A 21,100-nucleotide genomic window follows, 5' to 3' on the forward strand; every position below is an offset into this window, starting at 1 on the left:
GACCTACAACAATAAATTTTTTATTGTTCTTAATGGACTTGAGGCAGCTTTTTAACATGTTTACCAGAATGAGTAACAGATTTCCAAAGTGACCAAGTGAGATTTATCCTTATGCATAAATAGACATAAATCTTTATAGTGGACACATGCCATTTCTTTCTGCATATCTTTTGTTCTGGAAACACCAGTCTCCTTCCTTTCCTTTTAGGAAATCACCTCTTCCCAAACCCCACCAAATGATTTTGATAAGCCGCCAACCACAACAGTCTACAACCCTGATTCCAAAGGTGTGCATATGACACCAACTGTGCCAGAATCCCTGGCTGGGAAGGACTAAAGCAGAAGCAGCTCTTTCTTCCTTGTGGTTGTTAAACTGAGATGATGAACATGAAGCTGAGAGAAACCATGTTTCCTAAGAAGAAAAAACACCCACCTCCAGTCAGAAACTAAGAAGCCAATGTGCCAAGAATCAAGAAAGTGGCAGAGAGGAGTCTCAACGGTGTCCCCGGCCCTGGAGACATAAGTTTAAAAAGCCAGATCCAGCTTCCCATGACTGGTAATATAACCTGAAACAACCACCTTGTTGAAGTCTGGTTTCTAAGATCAAACCCAAAAACCCAATAAACAGATTAAGGAACAAACTGAAGAGAAACCAGGGGTGAGATACTGCAAAGACTGAAGAAAAAAAAAATAGCTCTTCAGTAACTAAGTAGCCTACTTTAAATTCCACATTCTCATATTTAGGTCAAAACCTCCAAAAACAAGACTTTTCAGTATCCCAACTTATACTGTATCTTCTACGGCGGGGACGAAAAATGGTAATTCTGTTCCTCTGGCTTCTAAATGTTGGTGTGCTCACTGGAATGCCAGCAAGGGCTATCAGGTCAAGGGGCTTATTGTAAGGAGCCATTTCAATAAAAGAGGAGAGCCACACCATGTATCACCCAACTAGAGTTACAAGTAAGGGATTCTCACAAAATACAGAAAGGCAGGATATTTCATGCTGGAAATATTTACAAATGGTGGGTTGCTGAAAATCCAATCCTAAGTAGAGATGTCTTTATTTTGCCCTTTACAGTTTAGTAGATACTAACCTTTCCTCACTCAGTATAAATTTTGCATTTGAGAAGTTTGCAAGGAGGCCTCAAAATTTGTTTTTAAAAAGAAGCTCTAAGCAAGTTTATAGTAACCTTCCAAGGGCAAAATTGCTAAAAGCAAAACTGAAAGAACTAGCTATTCTCATCTCTCAATGAGAAACCTGAAGCTAACAGGGGGAGTTCTTTTTCTTCTTCTATTTAATGTTAGTATCTGTATTAAGTGACACACTGCAATTTGCAGCATGAAAAACTGAAGCACAAAATGGATTAAAAAAAAATCTGAAACCAGTTTTTTAAGTTCCAGTGACAGATTTTTCAGTACTTTTGAATATAAAAGCCCTGACAACATTAGGGATTTCTTCCACCACAGATCTGAGACTGTTTCTGTACACCGTATATGCAAGCATGTGCGTGGGCATGCATAACATAGCTTACTTTAGAATGGCAAAACACCTTGTATCTCATACAAAGAAAATGTGATGTAATATGATGGCTTACATTGATTTTAGTGAGACCTGTACTGGACTTCCGACCTCTAAGTGTACATAATAAATCTGTGTTGCTTTCATCTACTAAATTTGTGATAGACAATCTGCTACTGCAGCAAGAAGAAACGCATGTGCCTAAGGAGATCATATTACTCCCTAAGGTTCCACAGCTGCTACTAAAGCACATCTGGGAATCTTCTTGTCCACTATTCTCTTCTTTCTACTGTACTGACACCACTGTACTGACAGTTCCTCTAAAATAAACATTGTGGTTTCAAAGTCTGGAATTTCTCCCACACACTATGTGAAATAAAGATCAAATGTTTATATTAACGTTTTGTAAATACTGTTCACAAGTGAGCCAAGCAGTGTTCTAGAATTTCTGTTCTTGTACTATGTTGAATTGCTTTTCTTTGCTTCACCTCTGTGTAACTATCATTAATTGTTCCAACACCGTCCATAAATATCTTGCAGTACAACTGGTTACAGAGCTAAATGGCTAACCCAAATAATCTGAAATTTCACAAAATGGTATGGATTTTTTTTATTTAACTGACCTTCAACCAAAAAATTTCTTGTTGATGTTGTCTCAGTTCATGAAGTTTTCCTGTATTGTTACTTTGGCAATTTATTCTTGAGGGAATTCTAAAGAGCAAGGCAGATAAAGAATGCCAGGCTCCTTCTTATCAGTAGCCCCCTCCTTAGGTAATTAGATTGGCTGCCATTCAGCCAATTCCTACTTGATCATCTACTTTTTATTACCTCTCATCCATGATTATTCTCTTTCTCTTTGTGAGTTGTACTTTTCATATATTTTTGTTTTTAAACTTCTTTAATGTCATGTAAAGTGGGTTTCAGGAGAACAGAGATGGGGAAAGTATGTATGGGGAAGTCCAACATTCTCTCTTATGTGAGACAACTGGATCTCTCTTCCTGGTAACTGCAAACCAAACCAAAATGCTTCTGGTGATAGACTATTAAAACCTGGAAGAGGGATGCCTGGGTGGCTCAGTGGTTGAGCCTCTGCCTTTGGCTTAGGGTGTGATCCTTGAGTCCCAGGATTGAGTCCCATGTTGGGCTCCCTGCATGGAGCCTGCTTCTCCCTCTGCCTGTGTCTCTGCCTCTCTGTCTCTCATGAATAAATAAATAAAATCTTAAAAAAAAAAAAAAAAAAGAAACTTGGAAGATCCTGTTCATTTCAAATACAATGTACTTAGAAATAATGAATGGAGATAAAAACAAAGAAAAAGCAGAAAAAAATTTTTTTAAATGAGAGGAAATCACAATTTATCAACTCAACATTCATAAGAGCACTCTGTAAGCCAGGCACTATACAAAGCACTTCATGTTTAATTATCTTATTTAGTATACTTAACTTATTATCTAATACATCCAATCCTAGGAGATGGGATCACTATTCTTATTTTTTCCTATTATTACTCCTATTTGTAAATGTTTAATTAATCTGGCTCAAGGTCAAAGACTAAATAAGTATTGGCACTGGAATTCAAACCCTTTTCTGAAAAACTAAACCCCACAGAAAACCAGGTATTACCTGAAGAGGAGGAGGGGAAAGGAATTTGGTTTTTTATAACTACCATTAATGTTGGGGTTCCTAAAAATGAGATTTCCCAAAGCTGAATACTACTAAAAGCACATATCTCTTCTATTCCTTACTAAGTTTATCTGTTCTTAGAGTAGGCAAGAAAATGGTATCTAGCTTTTCTGTGTTTAATGGAGAAAAGGTTCTGTTTACTTTATATATAGAACTCACTCAGCTAATACTTTTTCCAGTATTTTAATGCCTTTTGAATATATGCGTATACGCATACATGCAGAAGTATTTGTGTACGTTAAGATCCTAGTGAGGAAATTAGCCAAGTAGACACTAAAATAACAAAATAAGATCAAAATCAAAACCACACAAAGAGGGACAGAAGGAATGAAAATGACAGGCACGTATATCATTAAGTTAATATAGATGAAAGTATTCGAAATCAGGAGGTCTAAAAATGGTAGATAATAATTAACATTTGGTGGTAAGGAGAGCCTTTTTTTTTTTTTAGGAGAGCCTTTTAAAATGTTGAAACTGCTGCTTTCACCGTAACTATTATTTTTTTAAATTTATTTATTCATGAGAGACAGAGAGAGGCAGAGACATAGGCAGAGGGAGAAGCAGGCTCCCTACAGGGAGCCTGATGTGGAACTCGATCCTGGGACTGCAGGATCACGCCCTGAGCCAAAGGCAGATGCTCAACCGCTGAGCCACCCAGGAGTCCCTCACCTTAACTTATTAAAATACTGATGTATATTTGCATAGTTTCATAATTCAATTTCATACCCAATGTAAGTATTCATTTCCATTTAGGTATAAGCTATCAAAACAGAAACAAGGAAACCAACCTTAAAACGCAAAGGCTTTACCATTAACTCATTAGTCTCAATAACTTTACTAGTTAACAGAGTTTCCAAACCTACAAGTTAGCACACACAAGCATCAGACTAGATGTCTGCATGAAAATTATTTTCAGTTCACAAATGTTTTACCTTCTAAAACAGAGGAATTTAAGTGTAAGGAAATAGCTTTCCAAAAAACTAAAAGTAAGTTCAATCTACAAAGGCAAATGGAACATAAGCACCAGAAATGTCTTATCTAAAAAATCAGAAGAATTCTTACTATGTACAAAGGTGGTAAGAGACCAAACCAACCTTTAGTGTACTCAGTACTTAAAAGAGATACAGCTGAGACCTTAGAATCTGTCTGGGATATGGGAGCTGCTAATAAAACTCATCTGTAAGTTCTACCCATTACAAGTAAGTTTTAGAAGATTTTTATTTATTTACCTGAGAGAAAGCAAAGGGGAGGGGTTGACTGTGCACAGAGGGAGAAGAAGGAGACTCCTACTGAACACAGAGCCCGATTTGGGGCTCAATTCCCAGATTATGATGTGAGCTGAAGGCAGACACTTAACCGACTGAGCCACTCAGGTATCCTACAAACAAGTTTAAAGTAGAGAATAATACAAAACAGAATGGTTTTTCTCAGTGTATTTACATCAGTGATGAACATATTCTTAAGAAGCACTTCTAACACCACTCTATCATCAGGTTCCTGGAATTACTGAAATTATAGCTTCTCCTTAGTCATAGGTTACAAAAAATTTGCACAAATACTTCATTTTTCCACAATAATGAATAGTTTGGTGGGGTTTTTTTTAATACTTTGTTACCTACCTGGTATACTCATTTTATTTTTATTTTTTTTAAAGATTTTATTTTATTTATTCATGACAGACACAAAGAGAGAAAGAGAGGCAGAGACATAGGCAGAAGGAGAAGGAGGCTCCATGCAGGGAGCCCGATGCGAGACTCAATCCTGGGTCTCCAGGATCATACCCCGGGCCGAAAGCGATGCCAAACCGCTGGGCCATCAGGGCTGCCCTGGTATACTCATTTTTAAAAAATTTTTTAAATAAAATTTGTGTTCCTTAACAGTATTACTTTCTTTCCTGTTTGTACATAATACCAAGGCAATATGAGAATCAGAACCCAATCCACACTAACTCTAGACATATAAAGGCTTAATCTTCTTCTTGCTGTTTCTAGGTTTATAACACCTATGAGTCAGGAAAACAAAACTTGCTGATATTTTAGAAGGGCCTTTATTTTAGCCATTTTAAGAAATCACTTTGGGGCACCTGAGTGGCTCAGTTGGTTTTGGTTAAGCATCTCCCTTTGGCTCAAGTCATGATCTTGGGGTTCTAGGATAGAGCCCTAAGTCAGGCTCCCTCCAGAGCAGGGAGTGTCTGCTTCTCCTCCCTCCGCTCTTTATCCCCACTTATGCTCTCTCAAATAAATCTTTAAAAAAAAAAAAATTCACCATTTATAAAACAATGCATACTTTCACACTATTTATACAAATGACACAATTTATAATTGGAAATTGTTTTCTCTAAATAAACCTAACATATCCCAGATATGTTCAGATACCTTGCAAACAACAGATCTTTTAAGAAATGTTTCAGTATTCATATAAGCAGCCAGTTAATTCAAGCTTGCACTACTTAACATGACCTACAAGAGGGAGACTTTATGAACATAAGGATATGTATTTTCTAACAAGCATAGAGAAAAAAAATTAAGTTGGGGCTTATTTGTCATATGCATACATACTTTTTAATTATTTGACCACAATGGGTTTTCCCCTCCTAATTCATCCAAAAAAATTCTTCTCAAATTTCTTTTCTTTTCCTTTTTAGCAGTATTTTTAATCATAAAGAAGATAATACAATCCTGTTTTTCAACTCCAAAGCTCCATGCTCTGACTTGTCTTCAACAGTCTATACCATGGGATATGCTGAGAGGTACTTAAAATGATCTCCTGGAATGTAAGAGGGAAATAAAAGAACTTTGATTTTCATTTATCTTTTTTTTTAATTAAATTCTACTGGGGTGCCTGGCTGGCTCAGTCGGAGGAGCAGGTGAGACTCTTCATCTCAGGGTTGTAAATTCAAGGCCCACACTGGGTATAGAGATAACTAAAAAAAATAAATTAAAAAAAATTAAGATCTACTAATGTTTGATAGAAAGATTGACATGAACACTTGGTGGCTAATGACTACAGGTACTTCTATAACATTAAAAGACAAAATAGAGGGATCCCTGGGTGGCGCAGCGGTTTAGTGCCTGCCTTTGGCCCAGGGCACGATCCTGGAGACCCGGGATCGAATCCCACGTCAGGTTCCCGGTGCATGGAGCCTGCTTCTCCCTCTGCCTATGTCTCTGCCCACCACCCCCCCCTCTCTCTCTGTGTGTGACTATCATAAATAAATAAAAATTAAAAAAAAGAAAAAGACAAAATAGAAAGCACTGAATTAATGCTTAACCATACTTGAAACTAATTACAAAAACGGACACTGCTACAGTATAATGTCTTAATGTGCTGCAATTCATCTAAATGTCTTTTCTGTACTATTAAAGAAGTGATCCTATCCTAGAATAGAACATGCTGATGAACTAAAGTTTGGAATAGCTGATTTGGGGAACTCTATTTCAAGAAATCTCTGATTTGTGTATAAATACTGAGGTTTACAAATGAAGAGCTGAAAAAGGTTAATTTTCACTCCCTTGTATTAAAATGCAAGATAACGCAAGGTTAAAACTTCAAAGAGGGACGCCTGGGTGGCTCAGCGCTTGACCGGCTGCCTTCAGCTTAGGGCATGATCCCAGGATCCAGGATCAAGTCCCATCCACATTGGGCTCCCTGAGAGGAGCCTGCTTCTCCCTCTGCCTGTGTCTCTGCCTCTCTCTCTCTCTCTCTCTCTCTCTGTGTCTCTCATGAATAAATAAATAAAATCTTTTAAAAAAAACAAAAACTAAATCTCAAGGCTGCAACCACCCAATTTTAAATTTATAACTTTAGGGATCCCTGGGTGGCGTAGCGGTTTGGCGCCTGCCTTTGACCCAGGGCGTGATCCTGGAGACCCGGGATCGAATCCCACGTCAGGCTCCCGGTGCATGGAGCCTGCTTCTCCCCCTGCCTATGTCTCTGTCTCTCTCTCTCTCTCTCTCTGTATGACTATCATAAATAAAATTAAAATAAAATAAATAAAATAAAATAAATAAAATAAAATAAAATAAAATAAAATAAATAAAATAAAATAAAATAAAAAATAAAATAAATAAAATAAAATAAAATAAAATAAATAAATTTATAACTTTAGCTATAATTATCAATAGCAACTACAGCATTTATAAAATACAGTAAACTTGAAAACTTTGGATTGCCATGGCTCAAAAAACTTGGGACTCTATTATACTCTGTACTGCACTGTGCTAAACTGAAGGAGTAGGAAGAAAAAGTATGATTCTTATGCCACTACACAGAAAAATGCATTCTGTTTTCTTCCCATATTGGGTTGTTTCTTTTTCATACGTGGAATGTGCAAGAGCAGGGGGTGGCAAAGAACGAGTGGGAGGGTTGGCATGTAGCACTTAATTTCAGTAAATACTTTAGAAAACTTTAGAGATGACCAAGCATCTTTCAAAAGAGGCACTCCTGATAGTGTCTCATAGAACTGCAAGGATATGTTTTTGTAAACTGTAAACATACATAAAATTATTAGTGCATCCTTTAAATGTTTTTCTGATGCCAAAAAGCAAGCTATTCTTGTACTATAATAACCACATGGCCCTGTTAGGCTTTGTTATTTTTCCCAGCAAGCCAAAAAAAACTGAGAAATCATACGCCAATGGAATTCTTATGGAATCTTTCACACAAATATGTATTATGAAACAATAACACAATACTGACATGCTATATGTATGCAAAAAACTCAAGTTGCAAATCCTTTGTGTAGTAGAAAATGTATTTCTGAAGTCTCATGTTTGTAATTCTAAGGCCTTCTGCTCCTGTTGTTTACACGCCTAACTTGTGTTTTTCTATTTTAGCTACTGGTGACTATACCTACATCACATACTAGAACAGCACTCACTGTATTATACACATTATGAATACTGGCAATGAAGAAAATCTATCTTAAAAAATATGCCAATATTGGGGTACCTAAGTGGCTTAGTCGGTTGAACATCTGACTCTTTAGTATCGGCTCACGTCATCATCTCAGTGTTGTGAGAGAGAGGTCCACGTTGGACTCCACGGTCAACATGGAGTCTGCTTGATATTCTCTTTCCCTTTCCTTCTGCCCTTCCCCCTGCTCTCACACACACACTTGCTCTCTCTCTCAAACAAACAGATCTTTAAAAACAAACAAACAAAAAAAAACAAAAAACCCCAACAATATTGAGTTCTGGTTTCCAGTGTGGCACATTAAGAGCCTGGAAAGCTTCACTCCCATCCACACACAGAAGAAAAGTTGAACAAACTGAAAACCAGCAACTCTTCTTAGATCCATAAGAGAACCAAGATCATAGTGAGAATCACTGCCCCCAAAACTGGATACACAGATATGGAAAATCTCAACTTATCAGAGCAGAAACCCATGACGAGAAACTTCCAGGTATCCAGGACTAGTGTAGGAAATCCATGACGAGAAACTTCCAGGTATCCAGGACTAGTGTAGGAAAACCTGAAGTGTTATCTGATGAATTACAAGATGAATGTATAGGAGTTTGAGAGTTAAAAACTTCAGGGCTGCCCAGTCTTAGTTTTACCTCCAGGAACTCCACCATATCCTCTAAGTGAAGATCAGAGAAACATCGCCTTGTGCTTCACTAAAGTGAAAGGAAGAATAGACATTTTTCGGCAAGGTAGGGTATTCTGTTCGTCTTAACAAGCCAACCCTCTAGATTTACTCTTTCACAGAGCTAATGGACTGGGGTTTTACTATAAACTAACCAACTCCAAGGAAGGGAAACAGCCAATCCCCAGACACCCTAGCCTTCTACATAGAGTAAGAGAAATACCCAATTCCAGTCCCTTCTAAGGTTTTTGCTTAAACCAGGGAGTTTAAAACAAAACTAAGAAGCACTTCTGTGAGTAACAGATCAGGGGCACAGACTCACTAAGAAACTGAAACCTAACCACAGCAGCCCATAATGCTTCCCCTCCCGCCACACCGTACCAATAAGGCTTCCAAATAAGAGAATATAACTGAAATAAGGAGACATCTCAGATCTTATTTAACAAGTCTCCAAGTAAACCCAAACCAAGTAAACCCAAAGAAAATAAGGCACAAAAACAAGGACATCTGAGGTAATTTTATCCTCTGACACCTACTGCTACAGTAAACATGGCCCACCATGCAGACATATAAAATCTCATGCTAGAGGCCTGTTCCTTTACTTGCTGTTATTCTATATCTGACTTTCAGCAAAATATTACAAGGCAACTAAAACATAATGGCAACAGAATTTTAAAATTCCCTAATTTAAAAACTGTTGAAAATTTAATCCTTGGTAGTATCACTGACAACAAATTACACACAATAACTCAAAAGTACAGGTAAACACACATTCACTAAAATATATACTCATAATATACTTAATTAGAACCTTTCCCATTTCCTTTCTCCCTTTCCCACACACCACTGGCACTATTCAACATCATGCTGGAAATCTTAGTCAATGCAATGCATGCCTGGGTGGCTCAGTGGGTTAAGCGTCTGCCTTCAGCTCAAGTCTGATCCCAAGATCCTGTGATCAAGCCCCACATCAGGGCTCCCTAAGCGGGGAGTCTGCTTCTCCTTCTCCCTCCCCCTGCCTGTATGCTTGCATGCATTTGCTCTCTCTCAAATGAATAATATCTTTAAAAAAAAAAGATACCAACTGGATAAAACATTTAGTTATTAGAAAGAGACTTAAAAAGCCTATCACCATACAAAGTTATTTTAAAAATAAGTGTTCAATAAGATGTCTGGCTAAAAGACTGGTGGATAAATATTCATTATTCATTTCCTATACATTATTATAATTCTACTAGGAAATGTAATAGAAAAACAGATTTTGATTTACAACAGTAAGAAAAAAACTCTACCATATTTAGAACAAATCTAGTAAAAAAAAATGTGTAAAATTTTAATGATGAAATTTTTAATCTTTATTAAAAGAATATGAAAATGACTATATAAATGAAAATATATGCCATGTTTCTCAAAGGGACTGGCTCAGAATTTTGAAGACATCAATTCCCACTCAATTACATCCTATATACAATGCAATCCTAAAGTAAACACCTATAGGATTAAATATATGCATTATGAAATACTTCATATAAAGAAAAAAGAGAAAAACCTAATAACCACTGAACAAGCCAGCTCACAAAACAAGACATTATCAATATAGTTGAAAAAGATCTACGAAATAGATTTCCTCTATGATACAGCAACTGGGTGGCTCAGTGGTGGAGTGTCTGCCTTTGGCTCAGATCATGATCCTGGAATCTTGTGATAGAGTCCCGCATTGGGCTCCCCGCAGGGAGCCTGCTTCTCCCATGCCTATGTCTCTGCCTCTCTCTCTCATGAATAAACAAATAAAATCTTTAAAAATAATAAAAATAAAACAGTATGGTAGTGGTACAGGTGTAAACTTATGTACCAAAAGAATAAAGCAGACTTCAAGAAAGGACTGTTAAGTATGTGAAAACAGGGGCATCCCGGGTGGCTCAGCGGTTTAACGCTCCCCACGGTGTGGTCCTGGAGACCCGAGATCAAGTCCCACATTGGGCTCCCTGCATGGAGCCTGCTTCTCCCTCTGCCTGTGTCTCTGCCTCTCTCTCTATCATGAATAAATAATCTTTAAAAAAAAAAAGTGAAAACATAGTAAAAGTGACATTCCAAATCACTAACAAAAACATTATTCAATAAAATGTATTTAGGTAGCTGATTAGCATGAAGGAATAGGCCCCTACCTCACACCACACAAAACAATCTTCCATACTTCATGGACCAAAAGAGCCAAACATAGAAAACAAAATTATAAAAGTTGTAAAAGGGGAAATGGCAGAGTAAGTAGCACAAGGATTCTGTATCTTACCACAGTAAATGCAGTAAATGCACTAGTAGAATCTATCTGATAGAACTATTTTAGAACTCTGGGGTCTGTTCTTCCCCTCTAGGGGAAGACTTGGAAAATAAATTATAGTTAATTTCAGCTCTTACTACAGTAGCAGCTACCCATTCCCAACTCCTAGCTATTTCCCAGAGCAGCTTACCCACATCTTGTAGAACCAGGATGAGCAAAGAAATGGGCAGCCCCTGCACCTCACCCTCTGGTCAGTCATTTGTAAAGGATTAAAAACCAACATCCTTTCTCCTCTCTCCCCAACCCCCCTCACTTTTCATTTTTTTCCCCTTTTGGGAGCCAGGCATGAAAGACTAGGACGTTCAAAAAATCCTGCATGTCTGTGGAAAATGAGCAAGTGACTGCACATGCCCAGGAAAGACTCAGGAAAGATCTGAGAAGACTTCAAGATTACACCTCATTCTTCCTTTTATGTTCTTACAAATGTAAATGAAACAATATGAATTCACTTATTCAGCCAGCCAGCCAGCCAGCCAACCAACAGTCATGTAAAGCTACACTGTCCAAGGTAATAGATTTGATCCTAAAAATACTACGTAAATATGGTCAGGGCCCCAAAGAATTAAAATGAGGAAAGACTACAGTACAATTATTTACCATACAGAAGTTCCACACTATAATAGAAAAATGAAGTAATGAGCTAGTGGCAATATGCATGAGGTAATGGCTAAGTCCAGAAAAAGCTGGTAAAGATTTTAAAGAGGTGGTATTTGATCTAGGCAGCTTAAAAGATGAAAAGAAAATTAGACTTTGTAGGGCAAGATTTGGGAAGAGGCAACAATATAAGTGCACAGGTTAGAAGGCATAAAAGTGGGGCATGCACCGAAAATGTGAGCAGAGTCTGGCTGCCACATCTTCTACCCACTGACTTTCCAAGGCTGACTCTACTGTTTTACCTCAAAAAGTTGGATTATCAACCTCCACTATTCCTCTAGAAGCCATCTACTTGGTAGAGGAGCACAACCTGCTCAGTAACATACAATGGCCTCGCACAGCTCTTGACATATAGTATTTACTAAAAAAAAGTGTTTTCTCTCTCTCTCTTTTTTCTTTTTTTAAGTTGGAAAGGTGTAGCAACATTATCTTTTATTGTTTTTTATGATAGTCATACAGAGAGAGAGAGAGGCAGAGACACAGGCAGAGGGAGAAGCAGGCTCCATGCACCGGGAGCCTGACGTGGGATTCGATCCCGGGTCTCCAGGACCGCGCCCTGGGCCAAAGGCAGGCACCCAACCGCTGCGCCACCCAGGAATCCCGCGTTTTCTCTTTTTAAGCAGATTTAGAGTTCCATGGACTACTTTCTGACCCTCCTTAGATCTGCCCTGCAATTACTACTAGGGTCCTGACTCTCAGCTTGAGATCCAGTGGTATGTTTAATAGGCACCTCCCCCCAGTCTGTACACATATTACTTTATACTTACAGGCTGAGGCTGTTCTGCAATACAGCAGTTGAAACACAACCAGAATTCACTCATGCTTATAGTCCACAGTATAAATGAGCACCAGTGAAGTTTTCAAATCTTAGCTCAGGAAGCTTCACAAAGCACGCTCCTTGATAGGCTGAATGTTCAATGATGCAAAAGAAAAAATAATTTTATTACTTCTGTTTTTGTTCTTGGAAGTCAAGTATCTTATACAGTCAATTTAATGAAGAAGTCAAACTGTTTTCCTTTCTTTGTTTCTCGTTCTACAGGGATTCGTTTCTCAACCACCAGGAAGGTATAAAAATTGTTGTCTTGACTCAGGGCGTCTAACAGGCAGTCTAAAAAAAAAAAAAGGAAAAATAGAAGAAAACAAGTTACTTTACTTATCCTTAGATCCTTTTATTTATTTTTTTTAGATCTGTGATAAAATTAAAAATATTTCCCCAAAAAGCAAGCATTGGGAAAAAAAAAAAATCAAGATTTTAATAAATTGATATCCAACAAAATTTTCTGAACACTTTGAGCAGCAGGTATCAGGAATATAGCTGTGAAATAAGACAGAAATCCTTGACTTCGTAGTGCATCCTATTTTTTTAAAAATAAAACCCTAAATTATTTTAGTAAGTTAATTTTTTTAAATCGCTAACTAAAACACCATGACTGCCACACAAAAGTCTCAAATTCCAAGAAGATCATTTCATACATTTCAGATCATTTTCATACAGGTTTCTGCACTTGAACCTGTTCTCAAAGACAATCCCAGAAGTAAATGATACAGCAATCAACCGTTCTTAGATAATTAAGCAGCTGTAATTCATTAGTAACCATAAACAAAACTAACAACTTTTCCACTGAATTTGAAATTGAACATAAAAGATAAACAGGTTCTAATTTTGGCTTCCTTTTGTGAGTTAAGATATTAGAGTCCTGCCACCACCAGCACCAGAACTACTGTCGGTAAAAAGTTTATTTCCCACCAGTGGCCAACCAAGCTGAGACATTCAGAATCCATGTTAGGCAATTTTCTGTGGAGCTGGGCAAAGAGTGAACCTGTATTTTCTTCCTGGCTGCCAAGTTGTTGACTGTAAGAAAGGCTTTAGTTAAGTGAATTCCAAACTTTATGTAGATGATTGTTCTGAGATAATAATACTGACAAGCACAGACAAGAAGAGAGAAGAGGAAGTCTAGAGGACATAAATCTCTGCTTCCAGTCATCCCTAAGATCAGTTTGAATCTGAGCATAGGTTTTGTGAGGCAGCGTTTCTCTCTCAGTAGCTTGAAGCTGCACTGAAGTGGATTTCTATCACCTGCAGCCTAGTACAATCACCAAGTAAATATGTCCACTAGACCTCTGGAAGTACAGCTTGGAAGCCAAGGAAAGTCCTAGAATACCAGCATATTATAAATGAAGCAATGAATCCTAAATTTTTTAAAATATTTATTTTAGAGAAAAAGTAAGTGAGCAGGGAAAGGGCAAAGGGAGAGGGAGAGAGAGCCCCAACTGGGCTCTGTGGGCTCAATCCTACACCCCAAGCCCAAACCAAGAGTCAGGCGCTCAACTGACTGAGTCATCCAAGCACCCCTGAATCCTAAATTCTAAAGAAAGCAGCATCATGAAAAGCAAAGAGCGTCTAAGAACTCTTAAGTAACAGCATCATTTAACTATGGGTAGAGGAAGAAAAGTCTACAAAGAGTATTTGGGTATTACTAAAAAGAGAGAGGAGGAAAAGCAGTTAATGTGACACTGGAGCCTGTTTCAAGAAGGAAGTTGATAACAGTATTACCTGACACAAGGATACCAAAGACAGAGAATTGTCCATTAGAATACACAGAAGACACTTGGTAGCCCTGGTTTACATCAGTTCCATTGAAGTAGTATGGGCAGAAATCAGATTAGAATGAGTTAAGAAGTGAGTGAAGGGAGAGCAGAGTCAATAAATGTAGGAAATATTTCCTGGAAGAGCAGATAGGAACTCTTAAAAGACATGGTAGGGTGGTAGCTTCAGTGAAGAAAAGAGCCATCCTGGAAACAAAAAGATCAAAGACCAAAGATACATTAACAAGATTACTTAGGTATTAACATTTTTGTCCAAGTAACCAAAGATATCCATACTTATAAATTTCTGGGGATGCCTGGGTGGCTCAGCGGTTGAGCGTCTGCCTTCGGCTCAGGATGTGATCCCTGGGGTCTGGGATCGAGTCCCACATCAGGCTCCTTGCATGGAGCCTGCTTCTCCCTCTGCCTGTGTCTCTGCCTCTCTCTCTCTGTGTCTCTCACGAATAAATAAATAAATAATCTTAAAAATAAATAGATTTCTGAAAAAGATAACATACATTTATAAGCTATGCAACTATAAATCAGTAAAAGACAGCTACATTATAGGATCATGGACCCCAAACATTAAGTGAAATAACATTCCTTCCTTTTGTGATCTCCAAAGTCATGACTGGAAACCTGGTAAGACATGAATGATAGTAATTTTTATATTTGCATAGAGGAAACTCTTCACTAAAGATAAATGCATATATGTTTAATGTCAAAAATGTAGGACTCTGATTCTAGTATCCAGAGGACAAGTCCTCTAACATAACATACTACAGGAAAATGACAGGTTAAGATTTAAGCGTATGTTCAAGGAGGACGATCAGAAGGAAGAAAATTTACATCCTGCCATAGTTAAAATTCAGAACCTGGGAGATTTATTTTCAAGCAGGGATGAACATTCCTATCTCACCCAAACTTCCAAAACAAAGAAGAGGCAATACTGTAATTGACTTTGTCCAGTGAACTAGGTAAATACTGTGAGGATTTAGAAGCTCAAGAGAACATTATGTTCCACTTACTTCCAAGAGGAAGATTCCAAGAGGAAAGAGTTAAATCCACAGTAACAGGAAGGAATATTATTTTAGTGTTGCATTTGAGAAATTTGATTCCACCCTGATCAAAGATCTCAGCCATTAAGAAGTCATTGTGCCAGTTGTAAAACAAGTCATGCAAATGAAAAATATGCAGGATAGGGAATACAGTCAATAACAGAGTAATAACTTTGTGTGGTGACTCATTGTAACACTTCTCTCATGAGAAGCACTTAATAATTGTTGAATCACTATGCTACAAGCCAGAAACTACATCTACTATACTTCAATTACAAATAAAAAAATTTTAGATGATAAAAGAAGTCACTGTGAAATGAAATCTCTTTTAACCAATTCTATGACAACAAATATACCTTTGTTTGAAATTGGAAATCCTTATGCTCATTGCTATTGCAACAGAGACATGGAAAAACTTCACACCTATGGTTTAATTTATTCTATCATCTTTTCTTAACTACATATAAAGCCAGGGAAATTACCTTTTATTTGGAAGTTATGTTTTCCAGAAACCATCTTCAAATACTAATTTTTGATTGGGAGGGGTTGTAGTTTCTTCTTTTTAACTAAGTGTTCTTTCTGTTTAATACTTAAAATTAATGGCATCCTAATACACAATCTATAATACTTTATTACCCTACATTTTCCCAAATTCAAACCTCCCTTCCATATAGAGTCAAGCTAATTTAATCCATTAATTTGTGAATTTTAAAATACAGAATTTCCCACTCACATGTACTACTTTGAAAACGACATTCACAAGACTTCTTCCTCCTTCATGTTTAGTTGAAGAATGATTTTTAAAACTGCAATAGTTTGTACTTCATTTTTGTAAATAAGACAGGATATATACAGCTTAAGTTATTTCCACCTAGATAATCAATCTGGTGAAATGTACTTTCAAACCAAGCAGATGTTGGTTCTATATTTGTTAAGTAAATATATAAATCTAAAAAGGTTTCAAACATGCCAATACATTTCCATCTTCTTGCTTTTCTAAGCAAACTTCCTTTTCAGAATGATTTTTCAAAAAGCATATAGACTTAAAACATTTACATATAAACACCTTGAGAGAAATATTAAGTTTATCAAAAAAAATTCCCTAGTAATAGATATATTATAGTTACTTTCGTTTCTTGAGCTGACAGTTGCTTAAAACATCTCCATTTTGAAAGCCTTATACTTTTTAAAATCTTAAGACAAGGAAAGGGAGTATCACTTTGCAACAACCTAAACATCTAAACTGCCCTGAAACAGAGCTCAGCACATTCCACACATATGTAAGGGGTCAGATTGGTCTATAGCACCAGAGAGTATTCACAAATGGATAGATTCACAAGACATAAAATTTTAGAAAAGCTTGAAGTGAACTCCCTGGCCATCTGACTGGCACAGTCTGAATTACAACTGAATTAAAAGCTCAGTCTCCTGGGTTTTAAAAAGACTGGTAATAAAAATAATAAAACGTGTAGTAGTATTCTCCACCATCAGCTTCCTCTCCTCACATTCTGCACTTACATCAAATACTGCAGACATTTGCTTTAACAAATTAAAAATTTATGTTCCAACATTCTACCCATAGGAAAACTGTTTTTTAGGTCAACTTCCAAAGAAACAGTACTAAAGCCTTGATTTAAGAAACAGGACAATGAGGCACATCTTTAGCTAAACAGTTTTCTTCTGAAATACTTGAACTCAGTTGAGGTATTGAGCATGCTCAGTTTGTATGGAATGGAATCAGAAGTTTAGAATTTAGACTGAAATATAATACCTATGGCAGTTGTTAGTACTTCACTAATTTCTAGAAATGTTAGCTTGGGCAAGTAATATAACGGAATGCTGCACTGCCAATGTCACAGGTCTGAAATGAATGCTAAATTAGATGATGCTAATGAAGACACTGTATAAATTATAAAAAGCCATACTGCTATAAGATCCCTTTGTCATCAGAATAAAAATAACAAATAGCAAAATAAAGTAGCAAAAACAAGTACTGTGATTTATAAGAGCTACAAACTTCTAGCAAACAACCTAAAATTCTATCAGGAAAAAACTAAGATTAAAAAATGAATTGTGGTATATATATTCATACAAAAGAATACGGTACAAAAGGAAAACTATGGCTTCACATACTACATTGGATAATTCTGACTGATGTGTTACTGAGGGAAAGCAGCAAAGTACAAAATAATATACATGGAATGATTTTATTTACATGAACTTCAAAAAGGTTAAATTGAACTATTTTGTTTGGAAATACATACACTGGTATAAAAGGAAAGCAAGGAAATTATTATAATAAATGTCAGGAGAGTAGTTACCTGTAAAGTTGAGAGCAGAGACTAAGAACAAGCTTATGCATAAAGTAACTCCTGGAATGCTGCCAGTATTCTACCTCTGGACCTGGGTGATATAGGTTTATAGGTATTTGCTTTCTAATTATTTACTAAATAGTACATTTATGGTCTCTACTATTTTCTATATATTTTTAAATAACAATTTAAATGAAATACAAGTAAAAGAAGCAAATACTAACAACTGCCACTTGATCATAATAGAATGATAAAAACAGGGAATAGAAATGCAAAACATGGGGATCCCTGGATGGCTCAGCGGTTTAGCACCTGCCTTCAGCCCAGGGTGTGATCCTGGGATCCCAGGATCGAGTCCCACATCGGGCTCCCTGCGTGGAGCCTGCTTCTCCCTCTCTCTGTGTGTCTCTCATGAATAAATAAATAATAAAATATTTAAAAAAAAATAAATGCGAAACATATAATCAAGTAAAAACGAACACCCTTGCTACAGACTTTGAAGGACCTGGTGAACCCAATGGGGTTGGGGTAGAGGTGAGGTCTCAAGTTCTACCAAATTATATGTTAGTCTTTCCTATAGTTTCCTATAAATGTAATCACATGGTATGTACTCTTTTATACACACACACACACACACACACACATATCTGGCTTCTTTCATTCAGCGTATTTTTGACATTTATCTGTGTTACCTCTATTAATTATTTTTTCTAAGTACTTTTCCATTGTAGAGATAAAGTACAATTTGTTTAACCACTCATCTGTTGTTATTACTGCTTTTCCAGCTTTTTGGTTATTAAAAATAAAGCTGTTTTGAATTTGTACAAGTGTTTGTGTGAACATCAGTTTTCATCTCTCCAGAGTAAACATTTAGGGATAGAAACGCTGGATCTGACTGTAAGTTTAATTTTTAACTTTGTAAGAAACTGTTCATCAATCTTCCAAATCCATTGTACCATTCTGCACTTGTGCCAGCAATGTATGAGAGTTCCCGCTGTTCCACAATCTACCAACTCTGAATTGTCAGTCTTTTCAATGTTGGTCATTCTAGTGGGTATGAAGTAGTATCTTGCTGTGGTTTTAATCTCCACTTTGATAACTTTTTTTTTTTTTTAAAGATTTTATTTATTCATTCATGAGAGACACAGAGAGAGAGAGAGGCAGAGACACAGGCAGAGGGAGAAGCAGGCTCCATGCACCGGGAGCCCGACGTGGGACCCGATCCCGGGTCTCCAGGATCGCGCCCTGGGCCAAAGGCAGGCGCTAAACCACTGCGCCACCCAGGGATCCCTCCACTTTGATAACTAATGATAGTCTTTTCTTAAGTTTGTTGGCAATGCACCTATCTTCTTTTGGTACATATCTTGAGATCTTTTGCTCACTTTTTATTTCATTGTCTTATTCAGTTGTGTTCTTCATAGATTCTAGATCAAGTTGTCCAAAATATGTACTGTGAATATTTCTCTCTGGGCTTTCTCTTTTTTAAAACAACTTCTTTCAACTAGTTTTTTAATGTGATATAGTCTGGTTAGTAGATTTTGTCTTTTATAATTTATGCTTTTTGTGGACTGTCAAGGTTCTTTGCATTTCCATATACATTAAATTTAGTTTGTGTCAATGTCTACAAAAAAGTCTCCTGCATTTCTGATTGGGATGCATTTATAGTAACAACTACATAATGGAGAATTATATTTTAACAATATTGCAGTATTTTAACCTATTAACACATGACATACTCAATAATTTGTAGCTTTCAGTGTACAGGCTTTATATGTGTTTTTTCCATCAATTTTTTTTCTTAAAGATTTTATTTATTTGAGAGAGCATATGAGAGAGAAAGCGCAAGCACAAACAGGGGAGAGGGGCAGAAGGAGAGGGGCAAAGAGTCTCCCTGCTGAGTGGGGAGCACAATGCAGGGCTCAATCCCAGAATCATCACCTGAGCCAAGGCAGACATTTAATCCACAGCCACCCAGGCGCCCCTCCATCAGGTTTTGTTCTTTAACACTGTTTACACTTTTCATATGAAAGCTTTAAAATCGTATATAGTCAAATATCAATTTTCATCCTAGATTAGGGGTTTATTTCACTTAAATAAGCCATACCCTCTTCCAGGATTATAAACCTATCATTCCATACAGTATTGCTTAGGTTTACTTTTATAAATTGACTTGGACATTAATCATTGATATTTTATGTTTCATTAGGTAGTATTTTGACAGCCTACTCAGGCTTTTCCCCCCCTCACATCTTCCTTTTTCTCTCTTAATTAAAACTCAAGTATTTAACACCAAACACATACTTATCATTATGTTTAGGGAGATAATTTTTTTTTTGGCTCAATAGTGCAAGAGTTTGCAATACCAACATAGAGGAAAGTAACGTTCATAAACACCATTCTTTCAAGCTCTACTCCCCACACTTCTCCCCCTTGTATGAGAATGATTGCCATGTTTATCCTTCCCTTTCCTTAATAAAGTTTTTCCCTTTTCCTTTCCTACTTTTCTTCTTTCTGCTTTTCATTTTCTCTCTTCCCCCTCTTCTTTCTCCCATTTCCATTGTACTATTCCCTCTCTTTAAACACTTCTTTAGTGGCCTAGATTAGGAGTAACAATTATGTGAAAAAAAAAATTATGTGATACATAACTTCTCAATATATTAGGTTATGGACTGAAGTCTCTATTAACATTCTGAACTTTTCTCCTGAGTCCAGTCAGGCATTTGCATACACTTGCAAATGAACATCTCATTTAATCTCTTATTTACCTGAAACCCAATATCTGAAAAATAAAATTCACTGCTCTTTCCCTTGTATCTATTTTCATGTTACCTTTCTTGGTAGGTGGTACCACCACACAGTTTACCAAAGAACATACTTTTGATTTCTATCCTATCAGCAGTTCTCTGAATAAAACAATATTTATACAATGCTTTCTTACATTTAAACAAATCTTTACTGTTATTCAAAATAATTAAAGTACATAGCTTTTTAAAATTCAAGCAATAAAAAACTATCAAAAATGGCAAATCCCAAAAAAAAAAAATGACAAATCTCTAATCTCTCTATCCCTCCTTCATCTGTTAGTGGCCATCATTTTTAACATACTAACATGTTTCTTCTGATACTTTTAATTATAAATAAGATACTTACTGCTACTTCTTAAATAGTCAAATTGTAGATAATTTAATCTGACTTTCTGTTAAAATAGATTAGGATAGGTCTAGGTCTTTTTTTTTTTTTTCCCCACATCACCCCTTACCCTTCAACTCTGTCACTGTCACCATCATCACTAGATAATATTTTGTTGGATCATATTCAATGTTTCTATTATTATAATTGCTACTGCTGAAACAAGTAACTTCTTA

At 36.6% G+C, this 21,100-nt stretch overlaps 1 protein-coding gene across 6 annotated transcripts in view; it reads right to left on the reverse strand.

Moving 5' to 3' along the window:
- The window catches only part of CDC42SE2 (CDC42 small effector 2), a 162,721-nt gene that overhangs the window by 22,517 nt on the left and 119,104 nt on the right, over positions 1 to 21,100 (reverse strand). For all 6 annotated transcript variants that reach the window (XM_041761792.1, XM_041761791.1, XM_041761790.1 and 3 more), the window contains one exon: positions 12,547 to 12,887. In XM_041761792.1, the coding sequence (XP_041617726.1) occupies positions 12,547 to 12,600 (54 nt within the window). In that variant the 5' untranslated portion in view covers positions 12,601 to 12,887. The remainder of the gene's footprint in view (positions 1 to 12,546; positions 12,888 to 21,100) is intronic.

The sequence above is a fragment of the Vulpes lagopus genome, chromosome 7 (assembly GCF_018345385.1).
Source record: "Vulpes lagopus strain Blue_001 chromosome 7, ASM1834538v1, whole genome shotgun sequence".
Classification (NCBI taxonomy): domain Eukaryota; kingdom Metazoa; phylum Chordata; class Mammalia; order Carnivora; family Canidae; genus Vulpes; species Vulpes lagopus.